This window comes from Cherax quadricarinatus, chromosome 1, assembly GCF_038502225.1.
Source record: "Cherax quadricarinatus isolate ZL_2023a chromosome 1, ASM3850222v1, whole genome shotgun sequence".
In the NCBI taxonomy this organism is placed as follows: domain Eukaryota; kingdom Metazoa; phylum Arthropoda; class Malacostraca; order Decapoda; family Parastacidae; genus Cherax; species Cherax quadricarinatus.
In genome coordinates, this window is record NC_091292.1 from 53,388,929 (window position 1) to 53,402,330 (window position 13,402).

The 13,402-nt window shown below is 41.2% G+C and overlaps 1 protein-coding gene across 5 annotated transcripts in view; it reads right to left on the minus strand.

The window, feature by feature from the left end:
• LOC128688240 (uncharacterized) overlaps positions 1-13,402 on the minus strand; it is a 254,209-nt gene that overhangs the window by 23,773 nt on the left and 217,034 nt on the right. For all 5 annotated transcript variants that reach the window (XM_070082241.1, XM_070082252.1, XM_070082248.1 and 2 more), the window contains one exon: positions 4,305-4,396. In XM_070082241.1, the coding sequence (XP_069938342.1) occupies positions 4,305-4,396 (92 nt within the window). The remainder of the gene's footprint in view (positions 1-4,304; positions 4,397-13,402) is intronic.

Here is a 13,402-nt window from a genome sequence, read left to right on the forward strand (position 1 = left end):
CTCTTGTTCTTCTTTATTTCTTCTATTGTCCATGGGGAAGTGGAAAAGAATCTTTCCTCCGTAAGCCATGTGTGTCGTATGAGGCGACTAAATTGCCGGGAGCAATGGGCTAGTAACCCCTTCTCCTGTAGACATTTACTAAAAAAGAGAAGAAGAAAAACTTTATAAAACTGGGATGCTTAAATGTGCGTGGATGTAGTGCGGATGACAAAAAACAGATGATTGCTGATGTTATGAATGAAAAGAAGTTGGATGTCCTGGCCCTAAGCGAAACAAAGCTGAAGGGGGTAGGGGAGTTTCAGTGGGGGGAAATAAATGGGATTAAATCTGAGTATCTGAGAGAGTTAGAGCAAAGGAAGGGGTAGCAGTAATGTTGAATGATCAGTTATGGAAGGAGAAAAGAGAATATGAATGTGTAAATTCAAGAATTATGTGGATTAAAGTAAAGGTTGGATGCGAGAAGTGGGTCATAATAAGCGTGTATGCACCTGGGGAAGAGAGGAATGCAGAGGAGAGAGAGAGATTTTGGGAGATGTTAAGTGAATGTATAGGAGCCTTTGAACCAAGTGAGAGAGTAATTGTGGTAGGGGACCTGAATGCTAAAGTAGGAGAAACTTTTAGAGAGGGTGTGGTAGGTAAGTTTGGGGTGCCAGGTGTAAATGATAATGGGAGCCCTTTGATTGAACTTTGTATAGAAAGGGGTTTAGTTATAGGTAATACATATTTTAAGAAAAAGAGGATAAATAAGTATACAAGATATGATGTAGGGCGAAATGACAGTAGTTTGTTGGATTATGTATTGGTAGATAAAAGACTGTTGAGTAGACTTCAGGATGTACATGTTTATAGAGGGGCCACAGATATATCAGATCACTTTCTAGTTGTAGCTACACTGAGAGTAAAAGGTAGATGGGATACAAGGAGAATAGAAGTATCAGGGAAGAGAGAGGTGAAGGTTTATAAACTAAAAGAGGAGGCAGTTAAGGTAAGATATAAACAGCTATTGGAGGATAGATGGGCTAATGAGAGCATAGGCAATGGGGTCGAAGAGGTATGGGGTAGGTTTAAAAATGTAGTGTTAGAGTGTTCAGCAGAAGTTTGTGGTTACAGGAAAGTGGGTGCGGGAGGGAAGAGGAGCGATTGGTGGAATGATGATGTAAAGAGAGTAGTAAGGGAGAAAAAGTTAGCATATGAGAAGTTTTTACAAAGTAGAAGTGATGCAAGGAGGGAAGAGTATATGGAGAAAAAGAGAGAGGTTAAGAGAGTGGTGAAGCAATGTAAAAAGAGAGCAAATGAGAGAGTGGGTGAGATGTTATCAACAAATTTTGTTGAAAATAAGAAAAAGTTTTGGAGTGAGATTAACAAGTTAAGAAAGCCTAGTGAACAAATGGATTTGTCAGTTAAAAATAGGAGAGGAGAGTTATTAAATGGAGAGTTAGAGGTATTGGGAAGATGGAGGGAATATTTTGAGGAATTGTTAAATGTTGATGAAGATAGGGAAGATGTGATTTCGTGTATAGGACAAGGAGGAATAACATCTTGTAGGAGTGAGGAAGAGCCAGTTGTGAGTGTGGGGGAAATTCGTGAGGCAGTAGGTAAAATGAAAGTGGGTAAGGCAGCCTGGATTGATGGGATAAAGATAGAAATGTTAAAAGCAGGTGGGGATACAGTTTTGGAGTGGTTGGTGCAATTATTTAATAAATGTATGGAAGAGGGTAAGGTACCTAGGGATTGGCAGAGAGCATGCATAGTATAAAGGCCAAAAATTATAGGGGGATTTGTATAAAGAACAGCAAAGGGGCAACTAAAAGAGAGTGCATTAAAATTATGGGCCACCCCGCCTCGGGGGATAAGTCTGCTGAGTATACCTGGTAAAGTGTATGGTAGAGTTATTATTGAAAGAATTAAGAGTAAGACGGAGAATAGGATAGCAGATGAACAAGGAGGCTTTAGGAAAGGTAGGGGGTGTGTGGACCAGGTGTTTACAGTGAAACATATAAGTGAACAGTATTTAGATAAGGCTAAAGAGGTCTTTGTGGCATTTATGGATATAGAAAAGGCGTATGACAGGGTGGATAGGGGGGCAATGTGGCAGATGTTGCAAGTGTATGGTGTAGGAGGTAGGTTACTGAAAGCAGTGAAGAGCTTTTACGAGGATAGTGAGGCTCAAGTTAGAGTATGTAGGAAAGAGGGAAATTTTTTCCCAGTAAAAGTAGGCCTTAGACAAGGATGTGTGATGTCACCATGGTTGTTTAATATATTTATAGATGGGGTTGTAAGAGAAGTAAATGCGAGGGTCTTGGCAAGAGGCGTGGAGTTAAAAGATAAAGAATCACACACAAAGTGGGAGTTGTCACAGCTGCTCTTTGCTGATGACACTGTGCTCTTGGGAGATTCTGAAGAGAAGTTGCAGAGATTGGTGGATGAATTTGGTAGGGTGTGCAAAAGAAGAAAATTAAAAGTGAATACAGGAAAGAGTAAGGTAATGAGGATAACAAAAAGATTAGGTGATGAAAGATTGAATATAAGATTGGAGGGAGAGAGTATGGAGGAGGTGAATGTATTCAGATATTTCGGAGTGGACGTGTCAGCGGATGGCTCTATGAAAGATGAGGTGAATCATAGAATTGATGAGGGGAAAAGAGTGAGTGGTGCACTTAGGAGTCTGTGGAGACAAAGAACTTTGTCCTTGGAGGCAAAGAGGGGAATGTATGAGAGTATAGTTTTACCAACGCTCTTATATGGGTGTGAAGCATGGGTGATGAATGTTGCAGCGAGGAGAAGGCTGGAGGCAGTGGAGATGTCATGTCTGAGGGCAATGTGTGGTGTGAATATAATGCAGAGAATTCGTAGTTTGGAAGTTAGGAGGAGGTGCGGGATTACCAAAACTGTTGTCCAGAGGGCTGAGGAAGGGTTGTTGAGGTGGTTCGGACATGTAGAGAGAATGGAGCGAAACAGAATGACTTCAAGAGTGTATCAGTCTGTAGTGGAAGGAAGGCGGGGTAGGGGTCGGCCTAGGAAAGGTTGGAGAGAGGGGGTAAAGGAGGTTTTTTGTGCGAGGGGCTTGGACTTCCAGCAGGCATGCGTGAGCGTGTTTGATAGGAGTGAATGGAGACAAATGGTTTTTAATACTTGACGTGCTGTTGGAGTGTGAGCAAAGTAACATTTATGAAGGGGTTTAGGGAAACTGGCAGGCCGGACTTGAGTCCTGGAGATGGGAAGTACAGTGCCTGCACTCTGAAGGAGGGGTGTTAATGTTGCAGTTTAAAAACTGTAGTGTAAAGCACCCTTCTGGCAAGACAGTGATGGAGTGAATGATGGTGAAAGTTTTTCTTTTTCGGGCCACCCTGCCTTGGTGGGAATCGGCCAGTGTGATAATAAAAAAATAAATAATGTTCCATAATCATTTCTCTGTACTTAGGACATAGGTTATAGGACATTCTGGCAGGATGACACTACCAGTGGCATCAAAAATGAAAGGATGTTGAACAAACGTTGCACATGGGTTATTGTCAAAGTTTTTGATATTTCCTTGACCACTTGTGGCCACATCCATCTCAAAGCCACTAAACTCTGGGTCAATATCACTTTCCTCATAAAAGGAGAGTGTTATTACAACATGGCATCAGTGAAACCCTGTTGCATGCCACACTATTTGCTCTAGCTGGTGCTCAATTGAACTGGTGCTCCCACAAGGTACTAAGTGGTCCCTGATTTTTTTTAATACTGCACACACTGAGTGTTAAGACCCATTCTGTACTGACCAGGCATCTCAGGCCAATCGTGCCAAATTTGGAGGCAGGAAAAATAAAATGCTGATCTACGTTTGGAGCTCTAGCGGAAATAACGCAGATCTACGTTTGGACAGATGGAAAGATGGCTCCTGAGAAAGCCAGAATTGTAGATAGTTTTAGCAGAGGACCAGATTATAAAATGATTATGATATTTAGCATGAGAGAAAAGTGTTGTTATTGTACACAAAACAAACAATTCTTTCATATTCTTAAAGTCTATCAGATAGATCACAGATGTAGAAGGTACAAAAAAAATGAAACAGGAACAATTTTCTTGACACAGAAAGCAAGGTAAGATAGGCAGTGATGTCTCATTTATATAATAATTCCATGTGTGTATATATACACTCACTGTATGTGATCAGTATGGTATGTAAAATGTATTTAAGAGTCTTATGGTATGTAAAATTAAGTACTGACAATATGACTGAGCTTGGTTGAGGCACTATTCCCAAGCAGTGCATTTATTGAATAGAGCAAGGGACTCCTGCATCCCAGTGTAATACTTACAGCAGGTACATTTCAGACTCTTCTTTATTAGGTCCTCTTCTTGATGGATAAATCCAGTCTGGATGCTTTTCTTGATACTTAGCAGCTTCAAACTGCAAAGAAAATAATTAATAAATGTGTGTTTACCAAATATCTCATATTATTTTTAACACACCTGCCATTGCCCACTGAGGTTGGGTGACCTGAAAAAACAACACCTGCATCATCACTTACTTCATCACTGTCTTGCCAGAGGCACACAAATACAACAGCTCAGATGCTCATCCAAACTACAAATATCCCAACCCTTCCTTCAAAGTGCAGACTACACTTCCCACCTCCAGGACTCAAGTCTGGCTAACTGGTTTCCATTAATCCCTCTATGAACATTACCTTGTTAATACTCAAACAGCACGTCATCATAAAAACCATTTATCTCCACTCACTTCTATCTAACAAGCTCACACACACATCTGGATATCCAAGCCCCTCACATACAAAACCTCCTTTAACCCTTAAACTGTCCAAACATAGATCTACGTTTTTTCATCATTTGAAAGTATGTAAAAAAAGTAATCTTCTTTTCTTTTTTTATATTTGAAAAACTGTAAAAAATACATAGATCTAGTTTTGGAGCACTACGCATGTGAACGTAGATCTGCTTGGACAGTTTAAGGGTTAACCCCCCAACATTTCCTATGGTGACTCCTACCCTGCCTTCCCTCCACTATAGATTTATACACCCTACAAGTCATTCTATTTTGCTCCATCTTCTCTAAATGTCCAAACCACATCAAGAACCCCTCATCAGCCCCCTGGATAACTTTGCACCTCCTCCTAATCTCCGAGCTATGCATTTTCAGCATAATATTTACACCACACATTGCCCTCAGACATGACATCTTTACTGCCTCCATCCTCCTCCTCCTTGCTGCAACATTTGCAACCAATGCTTCACACCCATATAAGAATACAGTGGAACCCTGAGTTTCGAATGCAGTGACTATCGAATGCTTCGAGTTTCAACCACTTTTCTCGAACCAATTTTGTCCTGAGTATCGAACTTGCCCAGTGTTTCAAACCGCGTTCCAGACATGTCCGCCTGCCCGCACCTGCCCGAGCCTGCTCGCGTCCCCGCACAGGCGTCGTGAGCCAGTCTGGCTTTGTTTATGACTGAGTGAACACTAACCTGTGCACTCATTCAAACATTTCACTATTAATTCATTGTGTTTGGTGCTTGTTTATTAAGTGCAACTGTGAAATAAGCTACCATGGTGGTGATGGTGGATGGTGATGGTGGATGGTGGTGGTGGATGGTGGTGGTGGATGGTATTGGTGGATGGTATTGGTGGATGGTATTGGTGGATCGTGGTGATGGTGGATGGTGGTGATGGTAGATGGCGGTAATGGTGGATGGTGGTAATGGTGGATAGTGGTGATGGTGATGGTGGTGGTAGTGGTGGATGGTGGTGGTGGATGGTGGTGGTGGATGGTATTGGTGGATGGTATTGGTGGATGGTATTGGTGGATCGTGGTGATGGTGGATGGTGGTGATGGTGGATGGTGGTGATGGTAGATGGTGGTAATGGTGGATGGTGGTAATGGTGGATAGTGGTGATGATGGTGGTGGATGGTGGTGGTGGATGGTGGTGGTGGATGGTGGTGGTGGATGGTGGTGGATGGTGGTGGTGGATGGTGGTGGTGGATGGTGGTGGATGGTGGTGGATGGTGGTGGATGATGGTGGATGGTGGTAGTGGTGGATGATGGTGGATGATGGTGGATGATGGTGGATGGTGGTGGTGGTGGTGGTGGTGGTGGTGGTGGTGGTGATGGTGGTGGATGGTGGTGGTGGTGGATGGTGGTGGTGGTGGATGGTGGTGGTGGATGGTGATGGTGGTGGTGGTGGTGGATGGTGATGGTGATGGTGGTGGTGGTGGATGGTGGGGTGGTGGATGGTGGTGGTGGTGGATTGGTGGATGGTATTGGTGGATGGTACTGGTGGATGGTGGTGATGGTGGATGGTGGTGATGGTGGATGGTGGTGATGGTGGATGGTGGATGGTGCCTTCTTCAGAGATTAAGAAGATTTGTGCAAAGTGGAATAGGGTGCAGGCATTTGCTGAAAAATATCACCTTGAGCAAGTTGAAACAAGCCATCTCTGCAACAAGTTCAGTGACAGAACCATGCCCCATTTTTTGGGAAATCTTAACCCTTTGACTGTTTCAGGCCCCTCTCTGAAACTGTCATTCTATGTCGCTCAATTTTTGAAAAAAAAAAATTATTTTTTCTTATGAAATGACAGAGAATCTTTTCCCGATGGTAATGACACCAAAAGTTCGAAATTTGGTAGAAAACTCATGGAATTAAGCTCCCGCGAAGTTAGCGGTCTCGGCGACAAATGCGTATCGGCGATTTCGCCGACTTTGAGCCCTATTTTCAGCCAATTCCAATGTTCCAGTTGACCAAACTCATAGCTATTTCTTTAGAACTCCATTTTATCTATCAGCTGAGTACAAGAAACCTCCCATTTACTAATTTGGACTACCCAATATGGTGGTCCGAAATTGGCAATTTGGCCAATTTCACACACACTAAAAAAGATGCCAATTTCAAAATAGGGTCCAGAATAAACAAGGTAGACATTCGTGGCACTAAAATAACATATGCTCTGTTCATTAGTCACATCTCTAGGCCCCTCTTATATTATTATTGCTTTCTATTTTGATTTTTTATTCATACAAAAAAATACAAAATTTACTGTTATGCAGACTACTGCATTATTGTAAAAATGGTATAAATAATATCAGTGCACTAGTGAAAGAATATTAGACTCCCCAGTTGATGTGTATTGGACGTGTGGTGTGATTTATTTACTCCTGAACATTGGTAAAAATCGAACATTTCCGCTACTTTGAGCTCAGTTTCAAGGTCGTTTTCATCGTCAAAGTAATGAAAATCATCTCTATTTCTGTAATATGTTTTCCATTTTATCACCTAAGACCATGAAAACGCAAATACAACGATAAATACTATACGAAAATACACCTCAAAGTCGGCGTTTTATTCCAGAAAAAACGATCAGTTTTTTTTTCTCATTACGCAATGTGTGCTGCAGGATTTTTTTTATGTGGTGCACACTGACCACACAGACCCATTCTCTCACATGTGGGCCTACCAGCTTTCTCCCGCTTGATTTGAAGCCGCTAGAATTGAGTATATATACGTCAGAAACATTGGCTCGTAAGACGTATTTATACGTCGAAAACAGTCAAAGGGTTAAAGAAGGGAAGTAACCCCAGAAAAGAACTTGTTACCTAAAGTCTTTATGGAAGGGAATTCCCCTTCCAAACAATAAGTGCTCCCTCACTCCTCCTCCCTATCTTCCAGATGCCATCAATAATCTTCAATAAAGGTAATTAAAAATGTTATTTTATATGTTCATTTAAATGTTTATTTATCTATTACTAATTGTACTATGTATGTTTGTTGTATGTAAAACTATAATTAATCTCTATAAAATGTATTTTTTTGTGAACATTTTTGGGTTTCTGTAACGGATTAATTGTATTTACATTATTTCTTATGGGAAATAGTGCTTCGAGTTTCAAACGTTTCGACTTTAGAATTAGCTCCCGGAATGGATTAAGTTCGAAACGCAGGGTTCCACTGTATTGGTACAACTATGCTCTCATATATTTCCCTTTTTGCCTCCATGGATAACATTCTTTGTCAGATGCCTCAATGCACCACCCACCTTTTTCTTTTAATCAATTCTATGGTTTACCCCATCTTTCAGAGACCAATCTGCTGATAAGTCCACTCCCAAATATCTGAACACATTCACTTCCTCCATACTCCCTCTCATCTGATATCCAGTCTTTCATTACCTATATCTTTTGTTACCCTTATGTTCACTTTTAATTTTCTTTTTACTTTCCCTTCCAAATTCGTTCACCAACCTTTGCAACTTCTCTTCAGAATCTCCCAAAAGCACAGTGTCATCAGCAAAAAGTAACTGTGACAATCCCCAATGTGTATCAAACTCTATTTTAATCCCACACATTTCTCCAACACACTAGCACTCACTTCTTTAACAACCGCATCTATAAATATGTTAGACAACCATAGAAAATAATTTCCCTCTCTCCTACATTCGCTAACCTGAGCCTCACTATCCTCATAAAAACTTTTAACTGCTTTCAGTAACCTACCACCAATTTAATATACTCGCAACATCTGCCACACTGCTCCCCCATCCACCATGTCACGTCTTTTCTAAGCTCATGAATGCAATGAAAACTTCCTCACCTTCATCAATTATTCATTTAAATGTTTCAATGTAAACATTTGGTCCACACACCCCCTACCCTTCCTAAAGTCTCATTGTTCATCTGCAATCCTGCTCTATATCCTATTCTTAATTCTGTCAAAAATAACTCTACCAAACACTTTACCTGGTATATTCAACAGGCTTATTCCCCTATAATTTTTACACTCTTTTGTCCCCTTTACCTTTATACAAACAAACTCCCCTACAATTTTTATACTCTTTTGTCCAAAGTTCTGAATGTTGGATAGTTTTGTCCAAAGTTCTAAATGTTGGATAGTTAAATAACCATGCCACATATAACTAAATATGTAGATCTTAATACTACTGATTGCGAAAAGGATTTAGGAGCTCTGGTTAGCAGTAATCTAAAACCAAGACAACAGTGCATTAGTGTTCGCAATAAAGCTAACAGAATTCTTGGCTTCATATCTAGAAGTATAAATAATAGAAGTCCTCAGGTTGTTCTTCAACTCTATATATCCTTGGTTAGGCCTCATTTAGACTATGCTGCTCAGTTCTGGTCACCGTATTACAGAATGGATATAAATGCTCTGGAAAACGTACAGGGGAGGATGACAAAGATGATCCCATGTATCAGAAATCTTCCCTATGAGGATAGACTGAGGGCACTGAATCTGCACTCTCTCGAAAGGCGTAGAATTAAGGGGGATATGATCGAGGTGTATAAATGGAAAACAGGAATAAATAAAGGAGATGTAAATAACGTGCTGAAAATTTCCAGCCAAGACAGGACTCGCAGCAATGGTTTCAAGTTGGAAAAATTCAGATTCAGGAAGGATATAGGAAAGCACTGGTTTGGTAATAGAGTTGTGGATGAGTGGAACAAACTCCCGAGTACAGTTATTCAAGCTAAAGCGTTGTGTAGTTTTAAAAATAGGTTAGATAAATACATGAGTGGGTGTGGGTGGGTGTGAGTTGGACCTGACTAGCTTGTGCTGCTGGGTCTGGTGCAGTGCTCCATCCTTGAGTGGAGGTGACCAGACTGGGTGGGTCATTGGGCTAATCCAGGGGGGAGGGGACATGGACCTGCTCTGCATGGGTCAGTAGGCCTGCTGCAGTGTTCCTTCTTTCTTATGTTCTTATGTTCTAAGCTGCTGTGTTATCAGCACCTCTGCAAAAACAGTGATTATGTGTGAGTGAAGTGAAAGAGTTGAATGATGATGAAAGTATTTTCTTTTTGGGGATTTTTTTTCTTTTTGGGTCACCCTGCTTCAGTGGAAGACGGCCGACTTGTTAAAAAAAAAAAAAAAATTTAACACCTTTTGCAACATCAGCTTCCTTGATCTGTTCTTTCTTTGCCAGGATAGAACCAATGGTCAACTTGTTTTTACCAAACATCCTGGCAAGCTCAACAAGTCTCACACCACTCTCATACTTCTGTATTATTTCCTCCTTCATATCTATGGTGTTTTTCACTCTCTTTACCACAGGGGTACCACTAGCAATTTTCTTTGGGCCCATGGTAGCTTATTTAACAGTCCCACAAGCACTAAACACAATGAAATAATCATAAAATGTTTGACTGAGAGCGCAGGTTAGTGTTACTCAAGCATCAACAAAACCAGACTGGCTCACGGTGCCTGCATGAGGACGTAGACAGAGCGGGCTGCTGGACAGGTCTGGTATCCAGCAGTTCGAAAATAGGGGCAAGTTCAATAATAGGGACAAAGTTGGTTCGAAAAAAGCGTTCGATTTTCAAAGAGTTCGATAAGTGATACATTCGAAATTCGAGGTTCCACTGCATATACACACCCTTCGGGGTTTTCTTCTATTTTCCTACTAGTTCTTGCTCTTGTTTATTTCCCCTTATCTCCATGGGAAAATGAAACAGAATTCTTCCTCTGTAAGACATGCGTGTTGTAGGAGGCAACTAACATGCCAGGAGCAAGAGAAACTTTTTTTTTTGGGGGGGGGGGCCACCCTGCATCGGTGGGATATGGCCGGTTTGTTGAAAGAAGATATCTACCATATTTCACGGCTTATCAGATGCATTTTTTCTATAAAATATCTCCAAAAACCACCCTGCATCCTATAAACTGAAGGTCAGTGATGGGAGCAATAAGTTTGGGGTGTGGGGTGGGCTGTAGCTCTCCCAGAGCTGAGCCACTGAAACTATAACAAGTCTTATAAGCCACAAAAAATGGTAATTAACCCTTTCACTGTCGGTGACATATAGGTACAGCTTACAAGCCAGTGTTGGCGACATATTAATACCCCAAAATCCTAACGGCTTCAAATCCAGCAGGAGAAAGCTAATAGACTTACCTGTGAGAGAATGGGTCTGCATGGTCAGTGTGCACAGTATAAAAAAAAAAAATCCTGCAGCACGCAGTGCATGAGAAAAAAAAGACTCTGACAGTGCTTTTGGATTAACCCTTTCAGTGTCACTACCCTTAATCCTTAGGTCACTGTGTCGAAAAATATTCAAAAAAAAAATATTATTTTTCTTACCAAAATCTTAAGAATAATTTTGAGTGTTATACGACAAAAAAAATTTTTGCGATCAATACTTACCGAGATATACAGTGGACCCCCACCTTACAAATGCATCGTGTTACATTAAATCCGCCATACGAAGCATTTGAACACAAAAATTTTGCCTCGCCTCACGATAAAAAATTTACCTTACGTGATTCGTTCGGGACGTGTCCCACATGTGGCCTCAGCTGCCCTGTGGGTGCCAGTGTTTACAAGCCAGCGAGTGCGGTCGCATCTAAGCATACATTCGGTACATTTCATATTATCACAGTGTTTTTAGTGCTTGTAACTGCAAAATAAGTCACCATAGGCCCCAAGAAAGCTTCTAGTGCCAACCCTGTGGTAAAAAGGGTGAAAATTACTATGGAAATGAAGAGATAATTGCTAAGTACGAAAGTGGAGTGCATGTCTTGGAGCTGGCCAGGTTGTATACCAAACCCCACTCAACCACCGCTACTATCTTGGCCAACAAAACGGCAATCAAGGAAGCTGTTCTTGCAAAAGGTGCAAGTTTGTTTTCGTAACAGAGATCACAAGTGATAGAAGATGTTGAGAGACTGTTATTGGTGTGGATAAACGAAAAACAGATAGCAGGAGATAGCATTTCTCAGGCGATCATATGTGAAAAGGCTAGGAAGTTGCATGACGATTTAATTAGAAAAAAGCCTGCAACTAAAGGTGATGTGAGTGAATTTAAGGCCAGCAAAGGTTGGTTTGAGAGATTTAAGAATCGTAGTGGCATATATAGTGTGATAAGGCAAGGTGAGGCTGCCAGTTTGGACCAAAAATCGGTTGAAAAATATATGAAGGAATTCAAGGAGTATATAGACAGTGAAGAACTGAAACCTGAACAAGTATTTAATTGTGATGAAACAGGCCTGTTTTGGGAGAAAATGCCAAGCAGGACCTACATTACTCAGGAGGAAAAGGCACTCCCAGGACATAAGCCTATGAAAGACAGGCTTACTCTTTTGATGTGTGCTAATGCTAGTGGTGATTGCAAAGTGAAGCCTTTATTGGTGAATCACTCTGAAACTCCCAGAGCATTCAGGCAAAACAATGTCCTCAAGGCTAATTTGTGTGTGCTGTGAAGGGCAAACAGGGACTTTTTCTATGACTAGTTACACGATGCATTTGCACACACTGTGAAAAATTACCTAATGGAAAAGAAATTGGACCCTAAGTGCCTCCTGGTATTAGATAATGCTCCTGGTCATCCTTCAGACTTGGCGGAGCAGCTTTCTGGGGACATGAGCTTCATTAAGGTCAAGTTTTTGTCTCCTAATACCACTCTCCTCTCCTGCAGCCCATGGACCAGCAGGTCATTTCAAACTTCAAAAAACTCTACACAAAAGCTATGTTTCAAAAGTGCTTTGAAGTGACCTCAGACACTCGATTGACTCTAAGAGAGTTTTGGAAAGATCACTTTAGTATCCTCAGTTGTGTAAACCTTATAGGTAAGGCTTGGGAGGGAGTGACTAAGAGGACCTTGAACTCTGCTTGGAAGAAACTGTGGCCACAATGTGCAGAAGAAAAGAATTTTGAAGGGTTTGGGGATAACCCTAAGAAGCATATGCCAGTTTTAGAATCCATTGTGGCATTGGGGAACTCCTTGGGGTTGGAGGTTAGTGGGGAGGATGTGGAAGAGTTGGTGGAGGAGGACAATGAAGAACTAACCACTGATGAGCTGCAAGATCATCTTCAACAGCAAGAGGCCAGACCTGAGGAAACTGCTTCAGAGGAGGGGAGAGAGAAATTTAGGAAGTTTCCTACTTCAAAGATTAAGGAAACGTGCCCAAAGGGGGTTGAACTGCAAACCTTTACGGATGAAAATCACCCTGAAACAGCTACTGCAAGCAGTGTTGGCAACCTGTACAATAACAATGTTATGGCCCATTTTAGGAAAGTCTTAAAAGAACGGGAGGTACAGAGTTCTATGGACAGATTTGTTGTGCGACCGAGGTCCAGTGACTCTCAAGCTGGTCCTAGTGGCATTAAAAGATGAAGGAAAGTAACCCCGGAAAAGGACTTGCTACCTCAAGTTCTAATGGAAGGGATTCCCCTTCTAAACAATAACTTCCACACTCTCCCCTCCTTCCATCCCATCAATCATCACCAGATCTTCAATAAAGGTAAGTGTCATGTATTCTATTCTTAGCAGAGTAGTAATTGTGCATGTCTTCTTCAGTTTGTGTGTATTAAAATTAATATTTCATGTGGTAAAAAAATTTTTTTTTCATACTTTGGGGTGTCAGGAACAGATTAATTTGATTTCCATTATTTCTTATG